This window comes from Lepidochelys kempii, chromosome 7 (genome assembly GCF_965140265.1).
Source record: "Lepidochelys kempii isolate rLepKem1 chromosome 7, rLepKem1.hap2, whole genome shotgun sequence".
NCBI lineage: Eukaryota > Metazoa > Chordata > Testudines > Cheloniidae > Lepidochelys > Lepidochelys kempii.
This window is the reverse complement of record NC_133262.1, coordinates 123,104,057-123,131,651: the sequence shown is the minus strand read 5'-3', so window position 1 is coordinate 123,131,651 and position 27,595 is coordinate 123,104,057. Positions and strand designations below refer to the sequence as shown.

General features: G+C 61.2%; 1 protein-coding gene across 1 annotated transcript; it reads left to right on the top strand.

Moving 5' to 3' along the window:
• The first annotated feature begins 1,874 nt into the window (after positions 1-1,874).
• On the top strand, positions 1,875-27,595 carry PDZD7 (PDZ domain containing 7). The gene is made up of 15 exons (XM_073354534.1): positions 1,875-2,067; positions 3,357-3,497; positions 6,477-6,651; positions 8,459-8,635; positions 10,078-10,225; positions 10,671-10,731; positions 11,404-11,862; positions 13,666-13,854; positions 15,581-15,735; positions 17,569-17,660; positions 22,530-22,621; positions 23,288-23,359; positions 23,892-24,440; positions 25,192-25,292; positions 27,401-27,595. Exons 1-15 carry the CDS (start codon positions 1,875-1,877, stop codon positions 27,539-27,541), a joined length of 2,745 nt encoding a protein of 914 aa, XP_073210635.1. The 3' UTR covers positions 27,542-27,595.

The following is a 27,595-nucleotide window of genomic DNA, read 5'->3' as shown; positions in this document are numbered from 1 at the left end:
CCGTGCAGAGACACCAGGCAGGAGCTGGCATGGACTGACTGCCAGGCTGGGGGGCCCTGGGCCCCGGCTGGGCCGGCCTATCGGTGGGGCTGAGTGGGAGGGGGCGGTGGAGCCTCAGCCGGGTGGAGACAGGTGAGGGGGGGCGGGGCAGGCTGGGGCGGGCAGCCCCCTCCCCCCCACCGTCAGACCCCCCCCATCAGCCCCTTCAGCCCTTTACCTGGGCCCAGCGGCTGCTGCCCCCTCTGGCGCAAGGGGAGCGGGGAGGGACCCAGCCGGGGCTCACCTGCAGACACCTGGGTGGGTGGGCGCGCGGGGAGCGTGGGGGTCCAAGCCCCCCCCGCCGGGATCGCGGGGGCTGGGTCTGTCCAAGGTGTAGAGGCCCCCCCACCCCCCCGATCCACGGCGGGCACAGCGGGGCGCCGGGTGGAGGAAAGTTGCGCACCTGGAGGGTGCGGGGGGAGCGTCCTGCCCCGGCCCACGCGTGTTTCCCCGGCTCCGTCCCTTCCCCCACGCCCGGTGTCCCCCAGGCAGGGACCGCATCACTCATTCATCAGGCCAGGCCGCTCGGCGCGCAGCGGGGCCGGGGCCAGCCCCCCTACCCTGAGCCGGCTTCCAGCTGGCCCCGCCTCGCTCCCCTACCTCCGGGGAGCGGGGCCAGGAGCCCCGGGCACGGAAAGTGTGCCGAGTTGCTTGTAAACCAGGAGACAGCCGGAGCCCGATCTCCCCCCGGCGCAGGGGCGAACCTAGAGTAGCTCCAGGAAAACCAACGGGATTGTTGCTGGACTGTGATCTCCCTGATCCCGGTGTAAACCCAGAGGGATTCCCTTTAAATCAGCCAGGTTGGGGCCAGAAGCTGATCTCACACCGTCAAGTGTAAATCCGGATGAACTCCGGTGTAGTGCATGGGGCTAGGGCCAGATTCTGATCTCCTCTGTGCCGGTGTAAATCTGGAGTAACTCCCCTGATGTAAACAGAGGTGTTTCCAATGTGCACCGAGGGCCAAATCTGGCCTATCGCCCCTTCTGGTCTAACTGTCCCTCTATTACCGGACTGCCAGTGTTGTTCCAGGTGGAAAAGAGCCTAGTACATGGGCTCTGGCTCGCCCCTAGCCAGGGGCTTGATACAGGAATCAGCGGGGGAGTGCTGGTGTCTGGTATTACGCAGAGCAGGCCGGGCGGCCAATAGACATGGGCCCACATGGCCTAAAAGTCTGGGGACTCTCTGGCCGCAGGGCAGGGTGAGCTTGGCAGAGCTATTCCTCCTGTTGGGCCAGGCCTACTTGCCCCTGGGTCTGAATGCCCCCCGGGGAGCTAACTGACTGACCGATGAGGGGCCAGCACTGATTCCGATTCCCTCCTGCACTGGTGGAAATCCGGAGTGACCCCACTGGAGGCCAGTGTAAGTGACCGGATCGGCGAGCTCCTCTCTGGCTTTGGCCTGGGAGCTTTTCCTGTGCGTGGGGGTGTCAGGCGCGGGCGGGCTGTTCCGAATGACCCTTGTTGTTCGCTGGTGGGGCCCTGGAGCCCGGCAGTGGGGAGAGCTGTGGGGCTGACGCGGGTCCGTTTGGATTTGATGCCGTAGGCACAGGAACGGCGCCGTCGGGTGAGGCCCCCGGACGGAGCTGAGCCCTGGCGGGAAACGCGGCCCTGGCCCCTTTCACGCCCACCCGGAGGAACATGCCACTGGGCTGCGTCAGGCGCCCACTTCCATTGGCGGGAGGAAACCCGAGCAGCCAAAATGTAACGATCCGCCCCGGCCGCCCGACGGAATCAGGCTTCCCCGGGGCAGGGTGCGGGGTCCCTCCCTGCTCCCGCACTGAAGACGTCCCCCGGACGCCGGGGTCCCTCCATGACTAGCGGCCGCCCCGCCCCGCCATGGCACACGGTTCCGACTCAGTGCTGAGGGACGCGGCCTGCGCCACCCACTCCCGCAGCTCGGGCAGCGACGCCAGCGTGGCCACCCGCTACCTGCTCGGGAAGCCGAACCGGCTGGTGAACGGGCACCCGCGGGGCAGCCGCACCTCGCCGCCCATGGGACGGGTCATTCTCATCAACTCGCCCATCGAAGGTATGGCAGCCGGGGCCTCTCTCTGCTTCCATTGCGGGGGGCGGGGCGGGGGAGGCTTCTTTTGGGGTCACCCTTCACCACCCAGATACCGACACGAGCCCCTTCTCAAGCCATGAGTCGGGCAGGGCAGTGCCCTCAGGGACAGCTTTGGCCCTGCCGAAGGCAGGAGAGAGCCCCTGAAGTTGGCGCTTGTGTCTCCCCATCCAGTCGACCCAGGCCCCCTTTTTATTGGACTTGGTCCCCCGAGTCTCCCCCCACCCCCACAGCTTCCTCTGCACCTCAGCTCAGCTACAAACAGCTCAGGGAAGCAGCTTGGAGCCAGGTGTTCTCGCCCGGGGGGGACGTGGGGCATGTCCGCCCTGGCCTACTCCTATTGCTAAATGAGGGGGGGGCCATGGTTTATGCGAGGGAGGTCAGGGGTGAGGGAGAGGTACCAGTGTGGAAAAGGCTGAAATCCACTGCAGTGAACTTGTCTTCGTTCCTTGCACGTGCTCCATTGGTCTGAGCAGGAGCAAAAATCTTAGCACTAAATTCATCTCCAGGGTAACTCCATTAGCTGCAGCCTGGCCTGGAGGCCAGTCCCAGCCTCCCGGCCGCGGGGATTGGGTGCAGTTTTGTTTTTCGTTAATTATTGATGGGCAGAAATTCTGCAGCATAGGGAACTTCCCACACTACGCACGTCACCCCGAGCACGCGTTCGGGCCCAGGCAGTTATGCCAGGGATGAATGTGGCCCTTTGCGTTCAAATCCAAACAGGGTAGGAAGCAGGTTAGAGCCGGAGACGGGGAGCCAGGACACCTGGGTTCTTTACCTAGCAAGGAAGGATGGTTTTGTGGCCAAAGCACTGCCTGAGTGTCAGGACACCTGGGTTCTATCACTGGGCAAGCCATTCCCCCGCCCCCCCCACCCGTGCCTCAGTTTCCCAGTTGTGAAATGGGAGTGATAATCCCACCTGGGAGTGGGGGGAGCAGGGTGCGGTGCAGTTAGTCGATCCTTGGAAAGCACTTTGCGATCCCTGGCTGTTAACGCTTCTAAAGGGCTTGGTGAGGACTTGACTCCGTGAGCGGATGGGAACAGGGCAGTAGCCCTGTAAATGCCGTGGGAGCCCTCCAGCAGCGCTCCCGAGGCCACCGGAAAGCCGCAGTATTCCCGGAACACAGCCTGGCCCGTTCACGTGCCCAGGGAGGCCTGGCCCGGCCTGGCCTTGTGTAAGTGGGCGGCGGTGCGGGGCCTGGCAGCTGCGGAAACCGCCCCGTTCTCTCCCACGTGTTCGGGCCCTGTCCCCACAGCCGCCGGCGACGAGAGCGACGTGATCAACACCGTCACGGTGGAGAGGAGCGCGGACGGGAGGCTGGGGTTCAGCGTGCGCGGCGGCTCGGAGCACGGGCTGGGCATCTTCGTTAGCAAAGTGGAGGAGGGCAGCAGCGCCGGTAAGCGGAGCTCGTCGCGGGGCGTCGTGCCAGGGCCTCTGCCCGCCGTCATGGGGAGACCACAAGTCCCAGCATGCAATGCTCCACCTTGATCCGGGCAGCCTTCGGCTTGGCTAAAGATGGAGCCTGGCCCGGGTTGTTCTGCAACTTCCCTGGGGACGGACAACGCTCCCAAGGGGCAGCGCCCCATCTTGATCCAAGCGCAGGGCTGCCCAGGGCGGGGCTGAACGAGGCATGCTGGGATCTGTAGTCTCCCAGGGGCTGCTCCAATGTCTGGGTGGAGAGCAGGGGGGCCGTGCGGGGAGCGCTGACTCCATCGGAGTCCCGGTCTGTGGGCTCTCCTTGCACGGCAGGGGAAGGTGGCGGGGTGGGGAAGGAGCCGGGGAAGGGCCATGCGCACATGCAGGTCTGGGCAGGGCGCTGTTTCAGCCGAGAAGGCAGAAGAAGCCTGTGCGGCGTGGCCCCGTGCCCTACGGCTGCCCCGCGTCCAGCTCAGCTACCCAGGCTGGGTGCTAGCCCACCGGTTTGTTTACTGCAGGGCTTTCCTGCCTGGCTGCTCGCAAGCCCGCCCTGCTGCCCCTAGCCCGAGCCATGGCTTAACCTGCGGCTGTCCTGCCTAGCGCCAGAGGCCCCCCAGCAGACTGTGAGACTGGCCCATGGTGGAGCCAGTTTCACCGTGATACCACAGGAGCTGCCATGGGGAACCCCCGCACCCGTTGGGTGCCTCCCCCCCCCGCCCGCCTCCAGGGGAAGAGCCGCCAACCTGGGCTGCAGCAGGAGGGAGGCAAAGGGCTCCCCAGCCCCCCAGAGGAGTTGAGGGGGGAGCAGCCAACAGCCTTCTCACAGGAGGGGGCAGAAAGAACCCAGCAGCTCAGGGTGCCCCCGCCCCCCACCCCTTCCTTGCAGCACCCGGCCTGGCAGGGGGAGACGCGGACCCCCCAGAGGTGCCCCCCCAGAGGCCAGGGGTGTGCGGGTGAAGAGCTTCCACAGCAACTAGAAGAGCAGACGTGGGGCTGTGGGGGGAACCGCCCAAAAGGATTAGCTGTCGGGGTGTAGGGGATAGAATCGTATTCCTCAGCCTAAATCGGCAACACACATTGGGGACGGGGGGAATGCAAACCACAAAGGGCGGCTCAGCAAACATTAGTTAGTCCATTGCATGATTTGGGGACCCATCTGATGGGTCACTGAGGTCTGACACCTGCTTTTTGGGGTCAGCAGCCCCGCGCCAGCTCCGCGTCATAAAACGGATGTTGGGAAAACTGGAGAGGAGCCGCGGAGAAAACCCCGGTACTAAAAGGCTCCTCCAATGACTGGCAGAACCAGGACCAATGATTTAGTTGGGGTTGGCCCTGCTTGGAGGAGGGGTTGGACTAGATGACCTCCTGAGGTCCCTTCCAACCCTGAGATTCTAGGATTCAATGGCTGGAGGTTCAAACCAGGCAAATTCAAATTGAAATCAGGCCGGTGTTTTCCACAGAGAGGGTGACTAACCCTGGAGCAAGTCGCCAAGGGACTCAGTGGGTTCTCCAGCACTTGATGTCTTCGGATCCAGTGGCAAATGCTTTAGTCCAGTGGTCCCCAAACTTTTCACCTGGTGTCTCCCTTATCCCTGTCTGCACCCCCCCCCTCCCGAGCCAGGACCGGGGCCATGGCTGTGGGAGTGGGGGATGCAGACAGGGGTAAGGGGGCCGAGGCTGGGGCCACAGCTGGGGGCGGACCAAGAGCAGAGCTGCATGCCACGCCCTCCCAGAATGTTCCTCCTTGCCCCACAGTTTGGGGATCTCTGCTTTAGTCAAACGCAAGTGATTGGCCTCAATCCAGGCGGAGCTGGGGGAGGTTCTGTGGTCTGCGCAACACAGGAGATCTCATGGTCCCCTCTGGCCTTGACGCTCTGAACCCTGTGTCGGGTTCGTTGCACTGGGGTGGGAAGTGAGGGGGGCCTAGCTATCTCTGTGGGGCATGGGGAGCCCTTTGCCTTGCCTCCTCTGTTAACCCTTTACGGGAGGGGAGTGAATTATTTGGCTGTCCTCTGTAGGGTGACCAGATGTCCCAATTTTATAGGGACAGTCCCGATTTTGGGGTCTTTTTCTTATATATGCTCCTATTACTCCCCAACCCCTGTCCCGATTTTTCACACTTGCTGTCTGGTCATCCTAGTCCCCTGTAACTCTGCAAGCACCAGAGCGATCCAATGCGGGCAGAGGCTGTCCGAATAACACGCTGTCGTCAGAAATAAGAACACCCAGGCTCGGTTCCAGTTCCTGGTGGCGTCGGGTTCGGTGCTCGTTAATCGTTGTTGGAATTAGCTTGAGGAAAGGTGCTGAAAATCTTAGCTTCCCCTTTGGGCAGGGTCAAAACATGACGCCCCCGTAGCCTGGAGGAGCTCATGTGTCTGGTCTCAGCAACAGGCCAGGGCCAGGCCAGCTACTTAGTGCCAGAGCCTTTTCCTGTGACCCTGGAGGAAGCCTGGCCCAATGGCCAGAGCGCCAGCCCGAGTAGATAGAAGCTGCGGGTTCTGTTTCCTGGTGTCTGCCACAGGCTTCCTGCATGACCTTGAGCAAGTCACTTAGCCTCTGTCTGGACAGTGACAATGGACAGTTTCCACCTTGCAGGCCTGTAGGGAGGCTGAACGCATTAGAGATTGTGATACTGCAGAGAGGGGGGCCGGGTAAGTACCTGAGACCTGTGGCCGTGGTCATTGCTGGTGGAAATTTGGTGAGGGAAGCAGGAGCGTGCATGACATCAAGGAAACTGCTCTCCCCCACGCCACACGGCCATGACCTTCCAATCCCAGGGTTGGAGGCCGAGTCCCCACCTGATCGTTCCAGGTCGAGGTGTTTGCTACAGCACACCAGGCCAGATCTGGCTGCTGCTGAGCTGAGAATTTGCCACCCTCCAGCTTTTCGCTCCCCCGTCCCACGCAGCCCAGCCGCCTTCTCTCAGTCTGCTCTCAGGGGTCTCCATTTAACGTTACAGACCGGGCCGGCCTGTGCATCGGAGACAAAATCACGGAGGTGAACAGCGTGAGCTTGGAGAGCATCACCATGGGGAGTGCTGTCAAGGTCTTGACTGGGAACAACCGGCTGCGGATGATGGTGAGGCGCATGGGAAAGGTGCCAGGGATTAAATTCTCCCGAGAAAAGACCACGTGGTAAGCAGAGGCGCGCTCACTGCCTACACCGTGCCGCGATCCTTGGCCCGTCCCAGTGTCTGATGCGGGTGGGCCAAAGCCGCATTCCTCTGAGCAGAGAGGGAGCTCTCGGGTTCACAAGAAGCCGGGAGAGCACAATGGAGCGAACTCGGGACTCGGTGCCCCATGGGGTTAGTGCGCTCAGCGGTCCCCTCCGGAGGGTGGGTTTGAATCCTGCACTGGGCCCTCAGGGAACTGGGTGTCCCAGGGACACATGCTGGGCCCTTGTTTGTCCGCCTCACACAGATCTGCACGCTGGGCACCCTGGGGTCGAGGGCGGGGAATGGAATAGCGGGGGAAGGGTTGAGGAATACCGGCAGGGCTCTAGGTTGGCAGGGGGCCGGGGCGATTGCGGGGTGGCTCTGAGCCGGGATTGAGGGGCACCGGCAGAGATGTGCAGGGAGAGCCCAGATTGGGTTGGCACAGCTTCATGGCGGGCTGGAACTGAGGTGGGCGTTCAGGGGCCATGGCGGAGCTCGGTGAGACGCAAGGGCTAAACGTTTGAGAGACTGGTTTGTTCATTATCGGGGTTTTCCAAATCTCACCCCCAACAGTTCTAGGGTCGAATCAGCCAGCAGAGCCTGGCTTCCTTAGCTTGTCCTGTAAAGATGCCTGTTTCGTGATCTAGAGGTCGTGGGTTCGATCCCCGCAGGGGTCTTTTGAGAAGAGGAACACTGGATTCTTGCCAGATTCCTGTGCTGTGCCTATCACCGTGGTCTCTGACTCTGCCCTGTTAGCTGTTGGGGAGCAAGGCAGGCTTCAGGAGCTATGCAAGGGCAGAATCTTAGTGGGTTTGGAGATGGGGGTTGGATTCGCTCCTGAAAGTTTGGATTCTGATCCTAAACTTCCCTGATCTAGCAGAGTCCCCTGGCCTGGAAACTCATGGGCAGGCTCCCTCGGGAGAGGTCAAACCTCCAGGACAGCCTCTTTCGTGGGGTCCCATCTACCAGCCAGAAGGGGAACAGGGTCCCACCATGGGAATGAAAAATTCCTCCACCTTTTCCAAACCTCCAAATATTTGCAGTTCAGGTTCCGGGCAGGTGAGATTTCCCTCTATACGTAGCATCAAAGCTAGAGAGAGGTCGAAACTGGACCCACAGATCCATGCCCCCTGCAGTTCCCAGGGGGAGTCTGATTTGAACCACCAACTCCCAGCCTGGGTCTGGGGGAAGATTTTTCAAAGCCGGCAGCCAGTTCCCACTGGCGTTCGTTTAGAGTCGGGCACTTCTGACCGTCCCGGCTTTGGGCCTGTATCCAAACAACCGTTTTCCGGTTTGGATGCAGCCAGAACCTCAGCAGGGGCCCAAAGTGGCTGGAGAAAGAGCCAATCTCATGAGATTTCTGCCGTTCCCACGGTGGACGTTCCAGCAGGTTGTCTGACGTCATGAGATTGCCACCGTCGGAGAGCAGCTCTGTGAGACTGGGGGCTGGGCTACCCTGGAGAATGAGATCGAGCCAGCCACGTGCAAAAAATTCACACACACCCCCCACCCCCGAGCGACGTAGTTAAGCCAACGTACATCCCTGTGTAGACAGCACTAGGTAAAGGGAAGAATTCTTCTGTCGACCCAGCGACCGGCTCTCAGGCAGGTGGATTTGCTCCAGTGAGCAGAGAACCCCTCCCATCTGTAGCGTCTGGACTGATGCACTGCAGCTGGACTGCTGTAGGGTTCTCCGTGTAGACGTACCCTGGGGCCAAGTCGTGCCAGAGCCAGCCCCGGGATTTCGGGCCCCTGTTTGAATCTTGCCGCGGTTGCTCTCGTGGCAGGGTGGATGTCGCGAACAGGCGCCTGATCGTGGAGAAGAGCGGGTCGACCCCGTCGGACAGCAGCTCCGAGGGCGGCGTGAGACGCATGGTCCACCTCTACACCACCTCCGACGACTACTGTCTGGGCTTCAACATCCGCGGGGGGAAGGAGTTCGGCCTTGGCATCTACGTCTCCAGGTACCTTGGGCCCCAGCAGCTTCGCTCGGCGCCTGGCACCCACTAGCCACACCGTGTCCTGAGCACCCGGCAGAGCGTCCTGTGGGGCCTCCCGTGTCTGAGATCTTCTGGAGGAGAAGCCCCTTACTGCTTACGGAGCCCTGGGAGTGGGGGGCAGCTGCAAATCTAATTAACTCCGTTACAAAGCGGCTTAGGGCAGGTACAGCCAGCGCATGTGTGGGGTAGGTGGCCCTTTAAGACCAAGGTTTGCTGGGAGTTGTAGTCTCCAGACTACATGACAGCAAGGAGCCAGCTGACCACTGGGACTGCTGGAGCCAGGCCTCAGAATGCTCCCCCCATCAGATCACTGGATGGTGAATATCCCCCCCCCCCAAAGCGGGCGGAGTTAAGGCTGGGGCTGGACCTACTTTGCTGCCCCAGGACTCTGAGCTGAGCAGCTCTGCACCCATGTGACGAGCCCCATCCCATGCGTTTGCAGGAACAAGTTCTTATGTAGGAGCCTGCGGGATTTTCTGGGTCCTGCTTACAGGCCGTTTCCATCCCTAGCATGGATCCCCACGGGATTCGTTTTCGCCTGCAGTGCTCCGGGGGGGTTTGCCCTGCCCCGTCCCTAAGAATAAGTCAGCAGGTTCCTCGCTCAAACGTCTCCACCTTTCCAAAGCGAAGAAACGCTGTCCAAAGGGACACATGGGATCTCCAGTGTTTCTTCTGTCCGGGTGATGTGTTAAAGGTTTACAGTCTCTCTGTCCCTTCCCCAGCAAAGCACCGACCGAGGCCAGATTCCCAGCAGTGGCCTCTGAAATGCCAGGCGACGGGTCCCACGCTGGGGGGGGGGGGGGGGGTTACGCACCTGACTTCTCTCTGAGCTTGGCAAAAATCACCCTTGTCCAAAGGATGGTGAGCAAAGCCCTAGGGGGTGAATGGAGACCTCCGTGGAGGTTTGGTCCCACTATGCCAGAAACCCCCTCCAGCCAGGGGGCAGCAGGCAGAGCCAGGGCCAGAGAGCGCCCCCCTCCTCCATCCAAGGGCAGACACAGCCCCACCAAGCCAGGGAGCATGGGGCAAGGAGCAGCCAGAGCTAGGCACCCAGCTAGGGCCCAGCAACTCAGCCAGAGCATCTCCCAGCTGATGACAAGAAACAGCTGGACCCGCACCCGGCTGGGAAGGTTCAGATGTGGGGATCAGGGGATGTCACATGGTCTTGTCTGGAGATATCGCTTGGCTAGAAGCAGGGTTTGTCCCAGCCCTGGCGATGGGGCAGGATCTAGCAGGCTGGGCAGCCCGTCCAGTGTGGATTCAGGCCCTTGAGTTGATCACCCCAGTCCGGTTTCACGTGTCCCCAGCGGTGGGTCGTGCGCCCCTTAGGGAGATGAACTGGGCTTGGGGGGCCTCCCCATCCAGGGGGCTGAGAGCCACCGGCTGCCTGACGTGGGTCGTTCCAGGGTCGACCCTGGCGGGCTGGCGGAGCAGAACGGGATCAGAGTGGGAGATCAAGTCCTTGCAGCCAACGGAGTCAAGTTCGACGCCATCAGCCATAGCAAGGCAGTGGAAGTGCTAAAGGGGCAGACACACATCATGCTGACCATCCAGGTAGGACCTGGGGCTCTGGGCTGGGCAGCGTTGGGCTCACACCCCAGGCCACGACCGGCCCCAGGAGGGGGAGGCGGGACCGTGCCACCCTGGAGAAGCCCCTCATGGTCTGGGCACTTGGCACATTGCCACGAGAGGGACTCTGGTGACTCCCAGCCCGAAGGCCCTTCCCGGGGCATGGAGCAGTCACTCTGCTTCTCCCCCGCCCGGCGCTGGTGGCTGCTCGGCGTTCCCCTGACGTAGGCAGCTCTGGGGAGCTCCTGGCTGGTGCCCAAGCCGGGGCGCGGGCCTCACTCTTGGGCAGATCCAGTTTCAACCCAGCTAGGCGCTGGCAGGCAGCTGCATTATTCATGGCAGGCTCCGGCGCGCAGATCGGGTTCATCTCGAAGACGCTGCCCGGGGCAGCCGGTTACACGCTAACCCTCATCCTTCCCTCCACGTCTAGGAGACGGGCCACTTCCCTGCCTACAAGGAGATGGTGGCCGAATACTGCTGGCTCAGTCAGTGTAAGAAAGCCCCCCTCGAAGCCCCCCCGGGACATCCCTGCTTAGAGCGGGTCGGCTGGGGGCAAGTTCTGCGACTGCTGGGAATCATAATGAGACTCCAGTGCTGTCCTGTCTCGCTGAGCGAGCATAGGGCTGGGAGCCCGGACACCTGGGTCCTGTTCTGGGGTCTGACCCTTCCTCACCACGTGACCTCGGGAAGTGCCTGCTGAGGGCTCAGTGACCCAGCTGCGTTTAGATGACAGCACCACCCAGTCACTCCTGGAACGGGCCTTGAGATTCACGGGCACAGGTGCAGTGTTGGTGCCTAGGGGTGCCACCAATCTTTGGCCGGCTGGCACTGTCCAGAGGTCACTATGCTGCACTCCACAACCGCCCAGACCTGGCTGCTCCCAAGAGCGTGCGCTCCTGGCCATGAGAGCTCATGGGGAATCTTCATTACCTACCAGCAGTACAGGGCCTGTGACACATAGCTGGGTAGTAGGGGCACACTGACATGTACATAGCTAGCATCTCTGGTGGTTCTCCTGCAGCTCCACCTCAGGGCCTGGGTTCCACACCCACCGGGCTATGAAGTTCCACAGGGCCCAGACAGACGCTGTGAGATCCCAGGGGCCGAGGCTGGTGGTGGCTCCTTCCCTCCCCATGGATTCTCATCCCTTCATCTCTTCCCAGTGTCCAATGGCCAACTGCAGCAGCTCTCGCAGGCCTCGGAGACCAGCTCCTCCATCTCCTCCTACTCCTCGGGGACCCTGCTCAGCTCCCTGGACGGGCGGCCCCAGGCCCCGCTCTCCAGCCCCGCCCCAGCCCACATGGTGGACGTCTCCATCTCCATGGAGGACCCTCCGGCATGCAGCCGCCCCCTGGAGCGAGTGGAGACAGCCATGCAGACGGACCTGCCCCCTTCCGGCGACGGGACTGCGGGGACCGAGACCTGGCGCACCGTACACCCGCCGGAGATCCTGAAGGACACGGCCATCCGGGCCAAGAGTTTCCGGGACCCGCTCCCCAGCAAGAAGCACAGACCCTTCTCCAACAAGGAGCTCTCGGACTCGCCCTGGATGGCCCTGCTCCTGGCGCTGAGCCGCCCACGGCAGCCCCTCAAGAGATCCCAGAGCTACCTCACCGTGGGCGGTAGGTGCTGGTGCCGGGACTGGCCAGAGCATGAGCTGAATGGGCTCCCCCTGTCTGCACATACTGGTGCCCCTCAATCCCAACTCGCAGGCCCCTGCTAGCCCAGTCCTGGGCCCCCCCATTCCCCAGCTCTGCCAGTGCCCCTCAATCCTGACCCGCAGCCCCCTGCTAGCCCAGCCCTGGGCCCCCCCATTCCCCAGCTCCACCAATGCCCCTCAATCCTGACCCGCAGTCCCCTGCTAGCCCAGCCCTGGGCCCCCCCATTCCCCAGCTCTGCCGATGCCCCTCAATCCCGACCTGCAGCCCCCTGCTAGCCCAGTCCTGGGCCCCCCATTCCCCAGCTCTGCCAGTACCCCTCAATCCTGACCCGCAGCCCCCTGCTAGCCCAGCCCTGGGCCCCCCCATTCCCCAGCTCTGCCAATGCCCCTCAATCCTGACCCGCAGCCCCCTGCTAGACCAGCCCTGGGCCCCCCCATTCCCCAGCTCTGCAAAGGCCCCTCAATCCCGACCTGCAGCCCCTGCTAGCCCAGCCCTGGGCCCCCCCATTCCCCAGCTCTGCCAATGCCCCTCAATCCTGACCCGCAGCCCCCTGCTAGACCAGCCCTGGGCCCCCTCATTCCCCAGCTCTGCAAAGGCCCCTCAATCCCGACCTGCAGCCCCCTGCTAGCCCAGTCCTGGGCTCCCACCACACACAGCTCTGCCAGGGCCCCTCACTCCTGACCCGCAGCCCCTGCTAGCCCAGCCCTGTGATCCACGCCCCCACACCCCCCCAGAGCTCTACTGATACCCGACCTGCTGTCCCCCAGCCCCCAGGGAGCACCTGAAGTCCCCACACACTGGGCTCTCCTCTCCTGCCCCCCAGCCCCCTTAGCTCCTCGTCCCGTGCTGGAGCCTCGACTCTGTCCAGCGGAGCAGCCGGCCCCCTGTGTCCGGAGGTGCGACTCCGCCTCACAGGGGGACTCGGGCTCAGCCAGACATGGGGGAATCAGCCCAGCCCGGAAAGCAGGTGCCCTCTGCCTGCCTGGCGCGGAGAGCAGCACCCTCCCTGCTGTGTATCCCAGGCAGGTTCCTCTCATTTCCAGTGGCCCTGCCCCCGGGCGGGGAATTAGCTGGTCCTGACTCCCCACTTTCAGATGGTGACATCCCGGGTGTCTGAACTGAGCCTCCGCTTCCCCTGCCCCACAGCAAGGGGGGCCTCGAGCTGTCCGGGGGTCCGACCCAGCTCCTTCCCCTATGTCCAGGCCCGGAGGAGACTGTGTATCGGAGTGTTCAACGCCCCAACTCCTACAGCCACGCAGGGTAGGGGGGAGCTGCAGGTCCAGCAGCCAACCTGCCCCCCCCCGACTGTCCCTGTCTGTAACACCCAGCCTGGCCCGGGGGGCTGGGTGAGCTGGGCGCCGTGATCCCTGGGCAGCTCGCGGTGGGATGGGGGGCACGCACCCCTTGCAAGGGGAGCGGTGCGGGATGCCCAAGCAGGGCGCCCTCCTGCCTAGGGGTGCAGAGAACTCGGCAGCAGCGTCTGGCATGCAGGGCAGGAGAAGGAAGTTCCGGGGAGCACGGGTGGGAGATGGGGCTGGGCCCAGCCAGGAGAAGACGAGGAGGGTGGGTGCTGGGAAGGCAGGGGGTTGGCACAGTGGAGATGGCTGTGCTCTGTGGTGGTCGCCTGGCAAACCCAGGCTGGGGTTGGGGCCCGGATCCAATGCCCAGCGGTGCCCGAGGGGGCCAGGGTGAGACATGCTTGGCTCCGAGCCGCTGCTCCCGCCTGGCCCCGGGTCTGATCGGTGGCTCTCTTCCTGGCACCAGAGGAGAAGAGGCAGGAGCCGCCAGCGCCCGCCGGGGACAAGGCCAGACTGCGGCGCTCCAAGACCCTCGCCAACCTCTTCTTCCGAGGCAGCCGGGCGAGGCAGAACTGGGCACCGGGCAGCGAGGGGGCTGGGCCGCCAGGGCGCAGGAGACGGGCCAGGTCCCCGGCCAGCCCGGAGGGGGGGAAAGGTAAAGGGCGCTGGGACACCTGGGCGGGGGTGGCGAGGCTGTGTTGGGGGTGGGGGCTGGAATGGCTCCAGGGATGTGTGGGAGGGACGTGCCCAGCTCTGCTCCTGGGGCGGGGAGGCATGCATGAGGATTCCCTGCTCCCCGACGGGGGTGGGTCTGGCCCCATGGCGATTCCCCCAGGGAATTTATTATTTTAAATCACATGAATTTTGATTGCTTGGTGTTGCCTTGCCTGGGGCCCAGGAAGAGATGGCCCCTGCCCCCTCTCCTCCGTGCCCAGGGAGAAAGGGACCTGCTCCCCCCCACACACACCCAGGGAGATGGGCTCTGCCCCCAGAGCTGCCAGCCTGTGCAATCCCTCCTCTTGCAGCTGAGATTGTCGAGGCCCTGAAAGGTGAAGTGACTTGCCCAGGGTCACCGGTGGCCTGTGGCAGAGTCAGGGGTCGACCCCAGGTCTCCTGATTCCCAGTCCTTAACTGCGAACCGCTGTCCTGCCTGGCACACCGCCTGCCCACCCCCCGAGCTGTGGGAGGCAGTCGCAGCCTCAAGGCTGCTGGCACCAGCTCACCCACTGAACCCCAGGGGAGATGGCCCAGACCCCGCAGGGCATTAACCCCTGGCTCCCCAGGGCTGCTGGCGAATCACCTGGTTTGCTGGTTGTGCCCTCTGCTTTCCGCCTGCAGCCAGCGCCCTGCAGAAACTTGCCAGCCGGAGCCCGAAGCGGGGTAACCGCAATGCACGCGGGTGCAGGCGAGTGCCGATGTCTGTGCCATTTGCCTCCCCACTGGCTGTCCTGGAGAGACCCGGCCCCCTTCCTTTCCCTGGTGCCTGTGGCCGGAGGAGATTGGATCCCCCGGGGGATTTGGGGGAGAGGCCGTTAGGCACCCCTGATTTGAAGGCAGGGGGCATCTCAGCTGTACCATGGCCAGTCCGGGGACGCCGCGCTGGGCTGCTCCTGGTATATCCGTAGCCCCCGACACTGGGGCCATGGGGTGCGGAGGCTGATTACCCAGTGGGGCCCTCACCAGGACGCTGCGCTCAGCCGCTGCTCTTTGGCTCTGGCTTTAGCTGATCTTGGGCCGTTGCCATGTGGGCTGGGCTCGGGGCGCCTGGTTCGGGACCCGGCAGACGGAGCCCAGCCCCCTGCGGCCCCACTGGGAGTGCCCAGAGCCCCCGGGTCTGCAGAGTCTCTCCGTTTCCAACGCTGCCCCTGTTTGGCTCCCAGCTGATGAGCTCCAGTGAGGAGTCGGCCCCGGCCAGGCCTGTGGGGTGGGAAGGAGAATTGCGGGGCTGGGTGGGGACAGGGAGGGACTGGCTGATGAATCAGGAGCAGGGGTTGATCAGGGCCATCGGGGCACGTCTTTGCAAAAGCGTGTACACAGCTGTGTGTGCAAATGGGGCGCCCACAGCTGGCCGGGGGTCCGATCCATGAGCTGTACGCGCAGCTACCTGGGTAACCCACTCGCTGAGCGTGCCACAGTCCCCTCTGGCAGCGGGCACCTGGAGGAGAACAACCTACTACTGCTCCCAGCTAGTGGAGTCTGTCCCGGCTGTGCGGTGGGAGGGGCTGGTCCCAGCCCTGCTGCTGAGCCCCTGGGAGGGGAAGGAACCTACACAGCCAGGGGGCCACGACCTGGGCTCAGGTGAGGGCCACCTCTCTGGAGCTCCCTGGCCTCCCATCACCACCCCAGCGGCCCTGCGCTCACCCTGCTTTGCTGCTCCCCAGACAAAGGCCGCCCCGTCAGCATCCTGGGCTCCCCGGGGCGTGCCACCCGTGAGCCCAGCCCAGCCGCTGAGAGCCACCTCCTGCTTCTCCGGGACGTGGCCGGGAAGCTGCTGACGGAGGACGAGGTCACGGCCGTGCTGCGTCACTGCAGCCGGGTAAGGAGTGTGGGCATGCGCCCGGGCTGCTGCTTCTCCCAGCCCGGCGAGGGCTCTGGACTCGGTTCCGGGGCCTGTTTCCTTGGCTCGCCACCCTGTGCCCACCCCCCCCATGCCCCGCTGTGCAGTGGGAGAGCTGAGTTCTCCCAGCTCCGTCCCCGCCTCTGCGTTAACGGGTCACCCCCTCCGTGCCTCGGTTTCCCCACCTGGATCTCTCCTAGGGGACGGTGCCTGACTTTGCTTGCGGCTGCGTGCAGGGATGAAAGTGCTAGAGAAGGACATGTCCAGGGTGGCGCTAACTCCCGCTGTGCCCTGGCAGCCTTCCCCCTAGACCCCCCACAGATCCATCCCTGCAGCCAGGGAGCCTGGGCACACGCTGACCCCGGGGTCTGCTAGGTGCTGGTGTCTCTAGTGAACACTAGATGCCGCTCGGAGCCTGCCCGTGTGTCCTTGAGAGCTCAGCCCCCCACCCCTGCCCAATTGCTCACCCCAACCCCATTGCCCCTCCCCCTTCACGGAGAAGGGCTGGACCCAGACAGAATCCAGATTAACCCCTTGCATCCCCCACCCCTGGGCATCTCCACTAGGCCACCCAGGAGGGGGACTCTTGTTCCATAGGTAGAGACCCCCCTTTTCTGCAGGTTCACCCACCAGCAGGGACAGGGTCAAAGTGAGGCCAGCCTCTGGCTCACCCCAGCCCCACCAGTGCCTCAGGGAGGAGAGCAGGTGTCATTAGCTCCATCAGATAGCAGGGGAAACTGAGGCACGGGGGGCAGGGACTGGCACCAGGTCACAAGCAGAGCCCTGTGTTCCTGGCTCCCACACCCCAATTCTAGCCCCTAGATCCCACTCTCCCGCACCTCACTGGTAACAAGGGTTTAGTCCCGATTCAAATCCGGGTCATAAACCAAACCAGTTCTGCTGCTTCACTTGTGCCCCCTCCCCACCCCATCGGGGATGCCTGGCCACCCCAGTGCCCCCTTTTGGAGGAGTTTCCTGGCCAGGAAACCTTTTCCCAGGGGCCTCTCATAACAAAGCCCCCTGGCTCTCTTGTGGCAAACCCCTGGCCCCCGGCGCCCCATCTGCCAGGGCGTCACAGCCAGACCCGTGCCGCTTTCCCACTCCCGGCATGGGGCAGCTGCCAGCCTCTGGCTGGGATGGGGCGTGGCTGGTCTGAGCGCTGGCCAGGGGGTCTAATCCTGACCCCTGGGCAATGGGGTGATGGGGAGGGGGGGAGAGTCCTGGGTAGAACTAGCCCATTGCACGGGAGCTACCGTCTCCTCCCCAGGCCCCTCGCCGCCCAGCCCCCAGCTTGCCCCGCACCCTGGCCCTTGGCTCTCCCGGGCTAAGCAGGAACAGCTGCCAGTGAGCCAGCCAGCAGCGCTGGGCCCCCGCGTCAGTACCGAGCCGCAGCACCAGCAGGCGCTGCCTGGAGGGCAGGGCCCTGCCCCTTGTACTCACTGCTTGACCTGGGACCGGATCCTGTTCTCACTGATGCTGTTAATCTGCATTAAGGGCAGGGAAGTGATTTAAAGTGGAGGGAGTAACTCGTCCCTGTGAGCCGGCCCTGGCCCCACATGAAAGCCCGAAGGTCCTGGCCAAATGCTAGCAGGGGGATGATCAGGTTCTGCCTCCCCCCCCCCCACCCCTGGGAGAAATCATTATTTCCTCTTCAGAGCTGTTCCAGCTTGTTGCTGGGTGCTGTGAAACCCTGCCTGCGTCCCCGACCCCCCCAGATTTGGCTGCATTTTGGCGCTGGCTAAGCACTGCCTGGTGCTCTGGGCTCTGGCCAGCGAAGGGGCCCGTCTGACGCTGCCTGTCCTTTGCCTGCAGTATGTCCATGAAGGTGGGGTGGAGGACTTGGTGAGGCCACTCCTGGCCATCCTGGACCGGCCTGAGAAACTCCTGCTTCTGAGGGATGTCAGGTGGGTGAACGATGCTGGGATGGAGGGTTCCCTCTGTGCTGCTTTCCGTGGGGCATGTCCCAAGGGACAGAGAAACAGGCCCCTGTGCCTGGGGGTATAAGAACGGCCATACTGGGTCAGACCAAAGGTCCATCTAGCCCAGTATCCTGTCTGCTGACAGTGGCTAATGCCAGGTGCCCCAGAGGGAATGAACAGAACAGGGAATCATCAAGTGATCCATCCCCTGTCGCTCATTCCCAGCTTCTGGCAAACAGAGGCTAAGGACACCATCCCTGCCCATCCTGGCTAATAGCCATTGATGGACCTATCCTCCATGAACTTATCTAGTTCTTTTTTGAAACCTGCTATAGTCTTGGCCTTCACAACATCCTCTGGCAAGGAGTTCCACAGGTTGACTGTGTGTTGTGTGAAGAAATACTTCCTTTTGTTTGTTTTAAACCTGCTGCCTATTAATTTCATTTGGTGACCCCTGGTTCTTGTATTATGAGAAGGAATAAATAACACTTCCTTCTTTATTTTCTCCACACCAGTCACGATTTTATAGACCTCAGTCATATCCCCCCTTAGTGGTCTCTTTTCCAAGCTGAAAAGTCCCAGTCTTATTAACCACTCCTCATACGGCAGCCTTTCCAGACCCCTAATCATTTTTGACAGGTGTCAGAGTAGCAGCCGTGTTAGTCTGTATTCACAAAAAGAAAAGGAGGACTTGTGGCACCTTAGAGACTAACCCATTTATTTGAGCATGAGCTTTCGTGGGCTACAGCTTATGCTCAAATACATTTGTTAGTCTCTAAGGTGCCACAAGTCCTCCTGTTCTTTCTACTAATTTTTGTTGCCCTTTTCTGAACCTTTTCCAATTCCAGTATATCTTTTCTGAGATGGGGCGACCACATCTACACGCAGCATCCAAGCTGTGGGCGTCCCATGGATTTATATAGAGGCAATATGATATTTTTTGTCTTGTTATCTATCCCTTTCCTAATGATTCCCAACATTCTGCTCACCTTTTTGACGGCCGCTGCACACTGAGTGGATGTTTTCAGAGAACTACCCACAAGGACTCCAAGGTCTCTTTCCTGAGCGGTAACAGCTAATTTAGACCCCATCATTTTACATGTATAATTGGGATGATGTTTTCCAATGTGCATCACTTTGCATTTATCAACATTGAATTTCATCTGCCATTTTGTTGCCCAGTCACCTAGGTTTGTGAGATCCCTTTGTAGCTCTTCGCAGTCTGCCTGGGACTTAACTACCTTGAGTAGTTTTGTATCATCTGCAAATTTTGCCACCTCGCTGTCTACCCCTTTCTCCAGATCATTTATGAATATGCTGAATAGGACTGGGCCCAGGACAGACCCTGGGGGACACCACTATTTACCTCTCTCCAGTCTGAAAACTGACCATTTATTCCTACCCTGTGTTTCCTATCTTTTAACCAGTTACCAATACACAAGAGGACCTTCCCTCCTACCCCATGACAGCTCACTTTGCTTAAGAGACTTTGGTGAGGGACCTCGTCAAAGCCATTCTGAAAATCTAAGTACGCTCTATCCACTAAGAAAAGGAGTACTTGTGGCACCTTAGAGACTAACCAATTTATCCCCCTGTAACGAGGCTGGTTCTGGCGGGACCCCACTGAAAGTGCCAATTCAGGACAAATTGCTTCAAGCAGGGCAGTCACAGCCCAAGGCTGGGATTTCTATGCACACCGAGGCAAACCAAACCAGCCAGACAGAGAGGACTTTGGTTTTACCCCACTGGCTAACCACAAGTCACACAAGCAATTCCCTTAGACACCCCAGTTTCCCAGTATCCCCACCAGTGCCACTCGTTATGGGGACAAATAGTTACGAAAACCAATACCCCAGTGAAAGAAAAACGTTTCTTTCGATCCCAAAGGAGCAAGCCCCAGACCCAGGTCAATAAACAAATCAGATCTTACCCACAAATCACGCTGTTATCAATCCTTTAGAATCTAAAATCTAAAGGTTTATTCATAAAAGGAAAAGCTATAGATGAGAGCTAGGATTGGTTAAGTGGAATCAATGACATACAGTAATGGCCAAGTTCTTGGTTCAGGCTTGCAGCAGTGATGGAATAAAGTGCAGGTTCAAATCAAGTCTCTGGAGAACATCCCCAGCTGGGGTAGATCTTTCAGTCCTTGGTTCAAAGCTTCAGTGTAGCAAAGTCCCTCCAGAGGTAGAAACAGGGTTGAAGACCCGATGGAGGAGCTGCAGCAGGTTTTTATAGTCTCTTGCCGTGTGGTCTGTCTTTCTTTGTCCCAAGGACAAGCTGTCCCTCACACGGCCTGGGAAAACCTCAGAGTTCTGTCCATAGGCAGGTCCCTGCACACCTGGCTGAGTCCCAAGGCATGTCTGCCTTCTCTCAGGGGGTCAGTTGTGTCGCTGATGGTCCTTAATGGGCCATCAAGCAGGCTAGGCAGAGCTGACACCAACTTGTCTGGAGTGTTCCCCAGAAGCAGAGCACAGGTTTGAACTACGGACAGTACAGAGCCAATATTCATAACTTCAACTATAAAAATGACACCCACATATAGGCAGCATAATCATAACCAGCAAACCATAACCTTGTCTTAGACACCTCATTTGACCCCCTTTATACAAGATTTTGTGCCACTACAGGACTTTGGTTGCAACAGTGATCTATACGGTCCCAGCTTATGTCAATAACATCACAGCCCCTTGTCCACATGCTTGTTGACCCGCTCAGAGAATTCTAGTAGATTGGTGAGGCATGATTTCCCTTTACAAAACCCGTGTTGACTCTTCTCCCACAAATTATGTTCATCTGTGTGTCTGACAATTTTGTTCTTTGCTATAGTTTCAACCAGTTTGCCCAGTACTGAAGTCAGGCTTACCAGCCTGTAATTGCCAGGATCACCTCTGGAGCCCTTTATAAAAATTGGCGTCACATTAGCTCTCCTCCAGTCATCTGGTACAGAAGTGGATTTAAATGATCGGTTACAGGCTACAGTTAGTAGGTCTACAATTTCACATCTCAGTTCCTTCAGAACTCTTGGGTGAATCCCGTCTGGTCCTGGTAACTTATTACTGTTTAGTTTATCAAGTTGTTCCAAAACTTCCTCAAATGACTCTTCAATCTGGGACAGTTCCTCAGATTTCTCACCTAAAAAGAATGGCTCAGGTTTGGGAATCTCCCTCACATCCTCAGCCATGAAGACCGATGCAAAGAATTCATTTAGTTTCTCCGTAATGGCCTTATCGTCCTTGCGTGCTCCTTTAGCATCTCGATCGTCCAGTGGCCCCACTGGTTGGTTAGCAGCTTCCTGCTTCTGACGTACTTCAAAAAAATTTGCTATTACTTTTTGAGTCTTTGGCTAGCTGTTCTTCAAATTCTTTTTTGACCTTCCTAATTATATTTTTACGCTTCCTTTGCCAGAGTTTATGCTCCTTCCTATTTTCCTCACTAAGATTTAACTTCCACTTTTTAAGAGATGCCTTTTTGCCTCTCACTGCTTCTTTTATTTTGTTGTTTAGCCACAGTGGCACTTTTTTGGTTCTTTTACGATGTTTTTTTAATTTGGGGGATATATTTAAGTTCAGCCTCTATTATGGTGTCTTAAAAAAGTTTCCACGCAGCTTACAGGGATTTCACTTTTGGCGCTGTACCTTTTAATTTCTGATTCACTAACTTCCTCATTTTTGTGTAGTTCCCCTTTCTGAAATTCAGTGCTACCGTGTTGGGCCACTGTGGGGTTTTTCCTGCCACAGGGATATTAAATTTAATTATATTGTGGTCACTATTGCCAAGGGGCCCAGCTATATTCACCTCTTGGACCAGCTCCTGTGCTCCACTTAGGACTAAATCAAGAATTGCATCTACTGTTGTGGGTTCGAGGACTAGCTGCTCCAAGAAACAGTCATTTAAGGTGTCAAGAAATATGTCAAGAAGCATGAGGCTGGAGATGGGGCGCGCTGGGGTCACAGGCCCAGTGGTTGCCCGTGGCGCCATCCGGGTCCTGTCTCAGTCGGGGCGTTTATTCTGCAATCAAACAGCACACATGCTGTGAGGGAGAAGGCTCTTGTGGCAGGTTGCGAGACAGGACAGGGAGGCTGCGCGGCCCAGATTCTGAACTCGGCCCTGAGCGGCCGGCAGCTCCTTTAACTCCCTGGGGTCCCTGCAGGTTCCCCCAGCCTCAGGAGCAGGATTTGGCTCATGATCCTGGCCCTTAGCACCTCTTCCCTCTGTGCCCCGGGATGGTGAACGGCTCCCACCGCTTGCTCTGCACTCCTGGCCTCCCAGCTCCTCCTTCTCCTAGACTTTTCATTCCAGCTCGGACTGTCTCCTCACTCCAGCCTCACACTGCACCCTGCCTCGCAGGCCCAATCCCACACAGCCGGGGCTGCTGGTTTCACCAGGGCTGGATTTACCCCTGCTCAGCAGTTAGATTAACTAGCTCAGCCCTGAGCCCTGTGGCCCCGGTGGGACGTCGGCTCGAGGTCCATGCATTTCCAGGGGGGCTAGAGCGCATGATGCAGGCAGGGCCCTAGCGGGCACTCTTGCCTCTGACTAGGTACTGAGACAATGGTGCTAGGGGGTTCTGTGCTGCTCTGGGCTGGGTCCAAGCCCCTGATCCCTCATGTCCCTCCATTCATGGCAGTTTTCACAGTGAGCGTAGAGGTGACGTCCTGGGCAGATCCTGGCTGGGTAACTACATTGGGTTCCCTAGAATCACCCCCATTATTGCAATTGAATCTGGGATGCTTCTGCCCTCAGCTGTCACCTCATGTTGCTGTGTGCTGTTAAGCAGCGGCCACGTTCTGCCCCAGAGGTGGCTGCATTTCAGTGGCAGTCACTTGGGCACTAAGAGCTTGCCCCTTGCAGGAGCCTGGTCACCTCCACCGACATGGGCCGCTTCGACAGTATGGTCGTGCGGCTGGAGCTGGAGGCATATGACGCCCTGAAGAGCAGAGCAGGTAGGGGGAGCCCCCGCGAGGGCTGGGCCCAGCTGGCCTCCCAACTCCTCTCCTTTTGGGGGCTGGCTTCGGGGATCCCAGGTTGCCAGTCTTCCATTACCCCTGGTGATGAACGTGGCACTGCCCCTTCCTAAAGCCCCTGGGTCCTGGCACAAACCCCTCTTTACCCTGGGCACCATGAAACCATGGGCCCAGCGGGTGAGGATCCAAACCCGCCGGCTGGGTGGGAACCTTGCAAACGCACCCCCACTGCTGTGTCCCATCGCCCGTCACCCCAGCCACAGGCCTGCGATCGGCTCGGAGCAGCCCCCCGCCCCCGAAGCCGGGCACAAGGCTGGATGCTCACCACATGCACTCCACGGCCCAGGCTCCAGCCTAGCAGGGGAAAGGGGAGTCAGTGCCCTGCCACTGAGTACCAGTCGGGCAGGGCGCTGCTGGCAGAGCGGGAGGACCAGGGGGGCCACAGCTGCAGTCAGCACTGGGCTGGTGGCAGAAGCCCCAAACTTTCCAGCGAGGCGCGGCCTGGAAGGGGGTGGCAGCCTGGCGCCGCGTGGGCAGTAGGGCTGGTTCGGGGGAGGCGCCGTGCCAGCAACCAGAGCCTCGGGCAACGGGAACCAGAGCGAAGGGCCCGGCTTGTCTCTGAGGCGCTTCTCTGCCCGCCTGCAGGGAAATCGCCCACGCTCCACCCGGCGCAGCAGGAAATGCCTCCCAGGAGACACCTCATCATACCCGTGCCTGGTCAGTACTGCCCCCCCCCCCCGCTAGATTTCCCCCCCCCAGCCCCCTGCTGCCTCTCCCCCCCCCCACTGGCTGCACATGTAGGGCTGGCAACGCTGCAGGCTCTGTCCACTAGAGGGCGACAGTCACGGGCCACCAGCTGAGCCAGGTGGTTCCCGCACGTCCCAGCTGGCCCCAAGCACCCACGGGATTGTGGGTCACATCAGGGCAGGGCTCTGGGGCTGCCAGGGGCTGGCTGGGAGGGTGGCTGGAGTCCTGGGGCTGGGATCCAACAGGCAGTCACCGCATGCTCTGATTCTCCGCTGATGGGGGGCTTGGAGCCTGGGGCTGGGGGGGGTGGCAGGACTGGGGGCCAGGGGACTCGGAGGTCATGGGGCAGGAAAGGGCTGGGGCCTCTCGGGGGACAGGGTGGTCTTGGAGGCCGGGGACAGGGCAGGGCTAGGGCCGGGGTGGGTCTCAGAGGCCCATTGGGAGGGGATGGGGCGGGGGGCTGCCCCGGCACGTTGCTAACAGCCCCGTCTCTCCTTTGCAGACCGCCGGGGAGGTTTCCTGCTGCAGCCGCTCCAGGCCCCGGAGCCGGGGGGCGCCAAGGAGGAGGGGGTGGCACCGAGGGCAGGGCCGGAGTGGCTGAAGGGCTCCTCCCGACGGACTCGCCCGCGCGGCTACACGCCCCTGCCCGACGTGCCCGTGGACGCCTGCGTGGCCCTCCCCATTCCCCCTGCAACTCCAGCTGCTGGTGGGCCCAGCTGGCTGCTGGCGGAGCCTGCCCAGAGCCCGGGGCTCATGCCATGTCCTGACCCCTCCACAGAGGGGTTGGCACAGCCGCCAGGGCAGGGCAGCGAGCGGCCACGCACCCCCAGCTCCCCCGATGGGCAGGGCAAGGCCGAGCCAGGGGGGGACTCGCTCTATGTGGGGCTCAGCAAGCCTCAGCGGGCCCGGCCACGGCTCTGCCAGGTCTTCACGGGCATCTCGGCGCCCAGCCAAGGGACCCAGGGAGAAGAGGGCCTGGCCCACAACGGCCCGGCCGAGGAGGAGTACGAGCTGATGACCGTCCACCTCTCCAAGCTCAGGCAGTCCTTGGGTGAGTGGCACCCCGCCGTGCCCCCTGAGCTCCCCACCCCTGGGTTCCCTGCAGCTGCTCCAGGCCCCCTGGGCTCCCTGCAGCTCCTCCCTGCCCCCTATGTACCGCCTGCAGCCCCACCTCGGTGCTCACAGACCCCAGCACCGGGGCCGGCCATGGCATCGAATCTAAGGGAAGTGGGGGCCAGTCACATGGGAGTTTGAAAACCAGCCTGGCCCGGGAGGGGTCACAGTTGGGCCCAGCCCAGTCCTGGTACCGCGGAGCTGAGCCCACCATAGCCTGCTCTGTGTTTGTGTAGGGCCTACCACAACAGCAGCCTGATCTGCTTGGGGGGGGTGGTGGTGGGCTCTCCCTTAAATACAGATACCAGCCACCCTCCCACCCACCCCAGAGTCTCTGTCCTGTTTCAGGTGCCAAAGGGAGGGGGACCCAGCCCTGCCTGCTAGCACAGATGCAGCTGCGGGGGGGGGGGGGTGCAGTGGGGCGTGGGCACAGGCCGGGGATGGTGCTGGAGTACCAGAGTCTGCCACGGTGCCAGGCTGGGCTCACTAGCCCTAGGGAATCGGAAATCCCCTTCCGGCACCACCCCCCCGCCCCCGCCCCCTCACATCCCAGCTATAGGGTCGGGGGTGGCTAAAGCGGGCCACGCCTTGGAGGCTGCCCACAGGTGTCAGGTCCATAGTGCCAGCTTGGGTGGGAGGGGGTCTGGGCCGACTGGGCAGGCTGGGGCTGGTCCACCCCTGCCTTCCAGGGATCAGCATCTCGGGCGGGATCGAGTCCAAGGTGCAGCCGATGGTGAAGATCGAGAAGATCTTTCCTGGAGGGGCGGCGTTCCTGAGCGGGGCCCTGAAGGTACGGGGAGTGGGGGGGGGCTCCCTGCCGTGGCTGGGGCTAACCCCCGGGGCAGTTAGCTGGTCTCTCTGCGGCACAGATCCATTGTGTGATCAGACACTGGGCAGACACGGGGTCCTGGGGGCGTCCGGGGAGGGACACGTACCTGCGGTGCTGGCCAGGGCTGAGTCAGACACACAAGCTGAATGACAGAGGCCCAGCTGCTCTCCTGCGCTAGGCTCAGACACCAGCACTTTTCACAGGAGCGTGGACCTTTCCCATGCCCCCCCCCACGAGATGGCAAAGCACACATCTGTGGGTGGCACAGCTCTAGCGGGAGCATCGCTCTCCTTTGTGTGCTTTGCTCAGGGGCGAGAAATGCAAAACATCCTTTTGCCATCAGTAGGGTTCAGAGTTAGCAGTCAGTTGGCCTGAGCAGGGGCAGTTTGGGCCGCCCAGAGCCATTGGTTCAGGCTGGCGACAGAAACAGGCAGGCACCCTGGCATCAGTTACCCTTCGGGTCACATTTGGAAGGGTTCTTTGTAAGCGCAAGGCGGCAAGATGTGTTTGAAATGATGTGTCCAGCCTGGAGGCTTCCAGAGCCATGGAAGCAGCGGGCAGGATGGGGCCCTGCAGCACCAGATTTTAAAGCACTAACAGCCATTCTCCCTACCGCCCAGGGTCACTGCTCCCCCCACTATCAGTGGGGAAACTGAGGCATGGCACGATTAAGTGACACTCAGGCAGGCTGTGGTAGACCCTTAGAACCCAGCTGTCCCACGTTCCAGCCCAGTGCTCTGCCCACCAGCTAGCCCTGTCCCTGCCACCAGCCTCCTTGATGTATCCTGGAGCCCAGATGGGGGGAGGGAGGGGGCTTCCTGTGGGGCCAGAGCAGTCTGGCAGGGAGGTAGCCAGGGTCTAGCTCCACTGGTCCTGCAGGGCTAGCCCACCCCCAAGGGGAAGTAGCCAGGAGCTAGTGAGCGTGATTGGCCCAGGAGGTCTAGCAAGGAGAGGAGTTGGGTAGGCATTTGGGCATGGGCAGCCGACTAGGGGGCTAGGTGCCCCCCAGAGCCAGCTGCCCCTGCCTGCATGCAACTTGGGAAGCCACACGCTTGCCCTGCCCTTGACTGCTCCAGCTGGGGGTGGGGGCAGCGGGGTCAGGCCCTGGCCAGCGGGACGCCGTATGCCCACAGCCTGTCGCTTGGTGTCACTGGATCTAGCCTCCCACCCATGACAAAGCTGCGCTGTGCCCGGGGGTGGCAGAAGGGGGAGGACAGCCCCTGCGGCCTCCATTGTGGCACTGACAAAGAGCCCTTGTTGGGGCCCTGCCCACCCAGCAGCCGCCACCCCCATGCCCTGCCCCACAGCAGCAGTTGGCAGCTGGCTTGACACCAGGCCCACGGCCATCTCACGGAAGACAGAGTTGTGGGCAGTGCTGAAGGAGGCCATGCCCCCCACCCCCTCCGGTTTCTCAGACAGGTCCCAGGGCGTTTTGGGGGGGGGGGGGCGGCGCTGGATAACATCGTCCAGGTTAATGAAGGGGCAGCAGGCAGGAGCCAGGACTCCTGGGTTCCAGTCTGCATGCTGGAGGAGGGGCAGAGGGGGGCTATTGGTTAGAGGAAGAGAGGGCTTGGAGTCTAACCCCTGGCCCCCCACTCCCCTCCCCAAGCACCCAGGTGTCCTGACGTTCAGTAACCCCACCCCCACCCCCAATGCAGGAACACCAAGCTCCCAGCCTGGTCCCCAGGGCCCCACCCAGCACCCCAGGTAACAGAGAAAGGAGCTGGGGCTCCAGCCCAGAGCCAGGTGCAGCAGGGCTGTCACCCCTCAGCCTGCCGGGGGCAGGGGGATCCCTGCCCTCAGTGCCCTGCATCCTCCCCGCTGTGGCTGCTTCTACCCGAGCCCAGGGAGCAGCCCTGCCCTTAACCAACCCCCCAAGCCAAATAAAACCCCAGGGTGCAAGGTAGTTGCACTCCTCCCCCCTTTGTCACTGCCTGGCCCCCATCATTGTGTAGGGTTGCTACATGCTGTTGCCACAGTTGCAGTGTCCTACCCCAGAGGTGGCTGCATGTCCATGGCTGGCGACCAGTCACTGTAGGCTCCCAACCCTGTCTCTCTGGCCTTGCCAGGCTGGGGACGAGCTGGTGGCGGTGGACGGGGCAAGCCTGCAGAACGTCACCCACCAGCGGGCGGTGGGCCTCATCCGCCAGGCCTACAGGACCAACCGGCAGGCACCCATGGAACTGGTGGTGAAGGCATCCAAGGCGTGACGCAGCCCAGCCAGGGACGGTGCCAGGCTGGCAGCGACGGGCTGAGCAGACAGC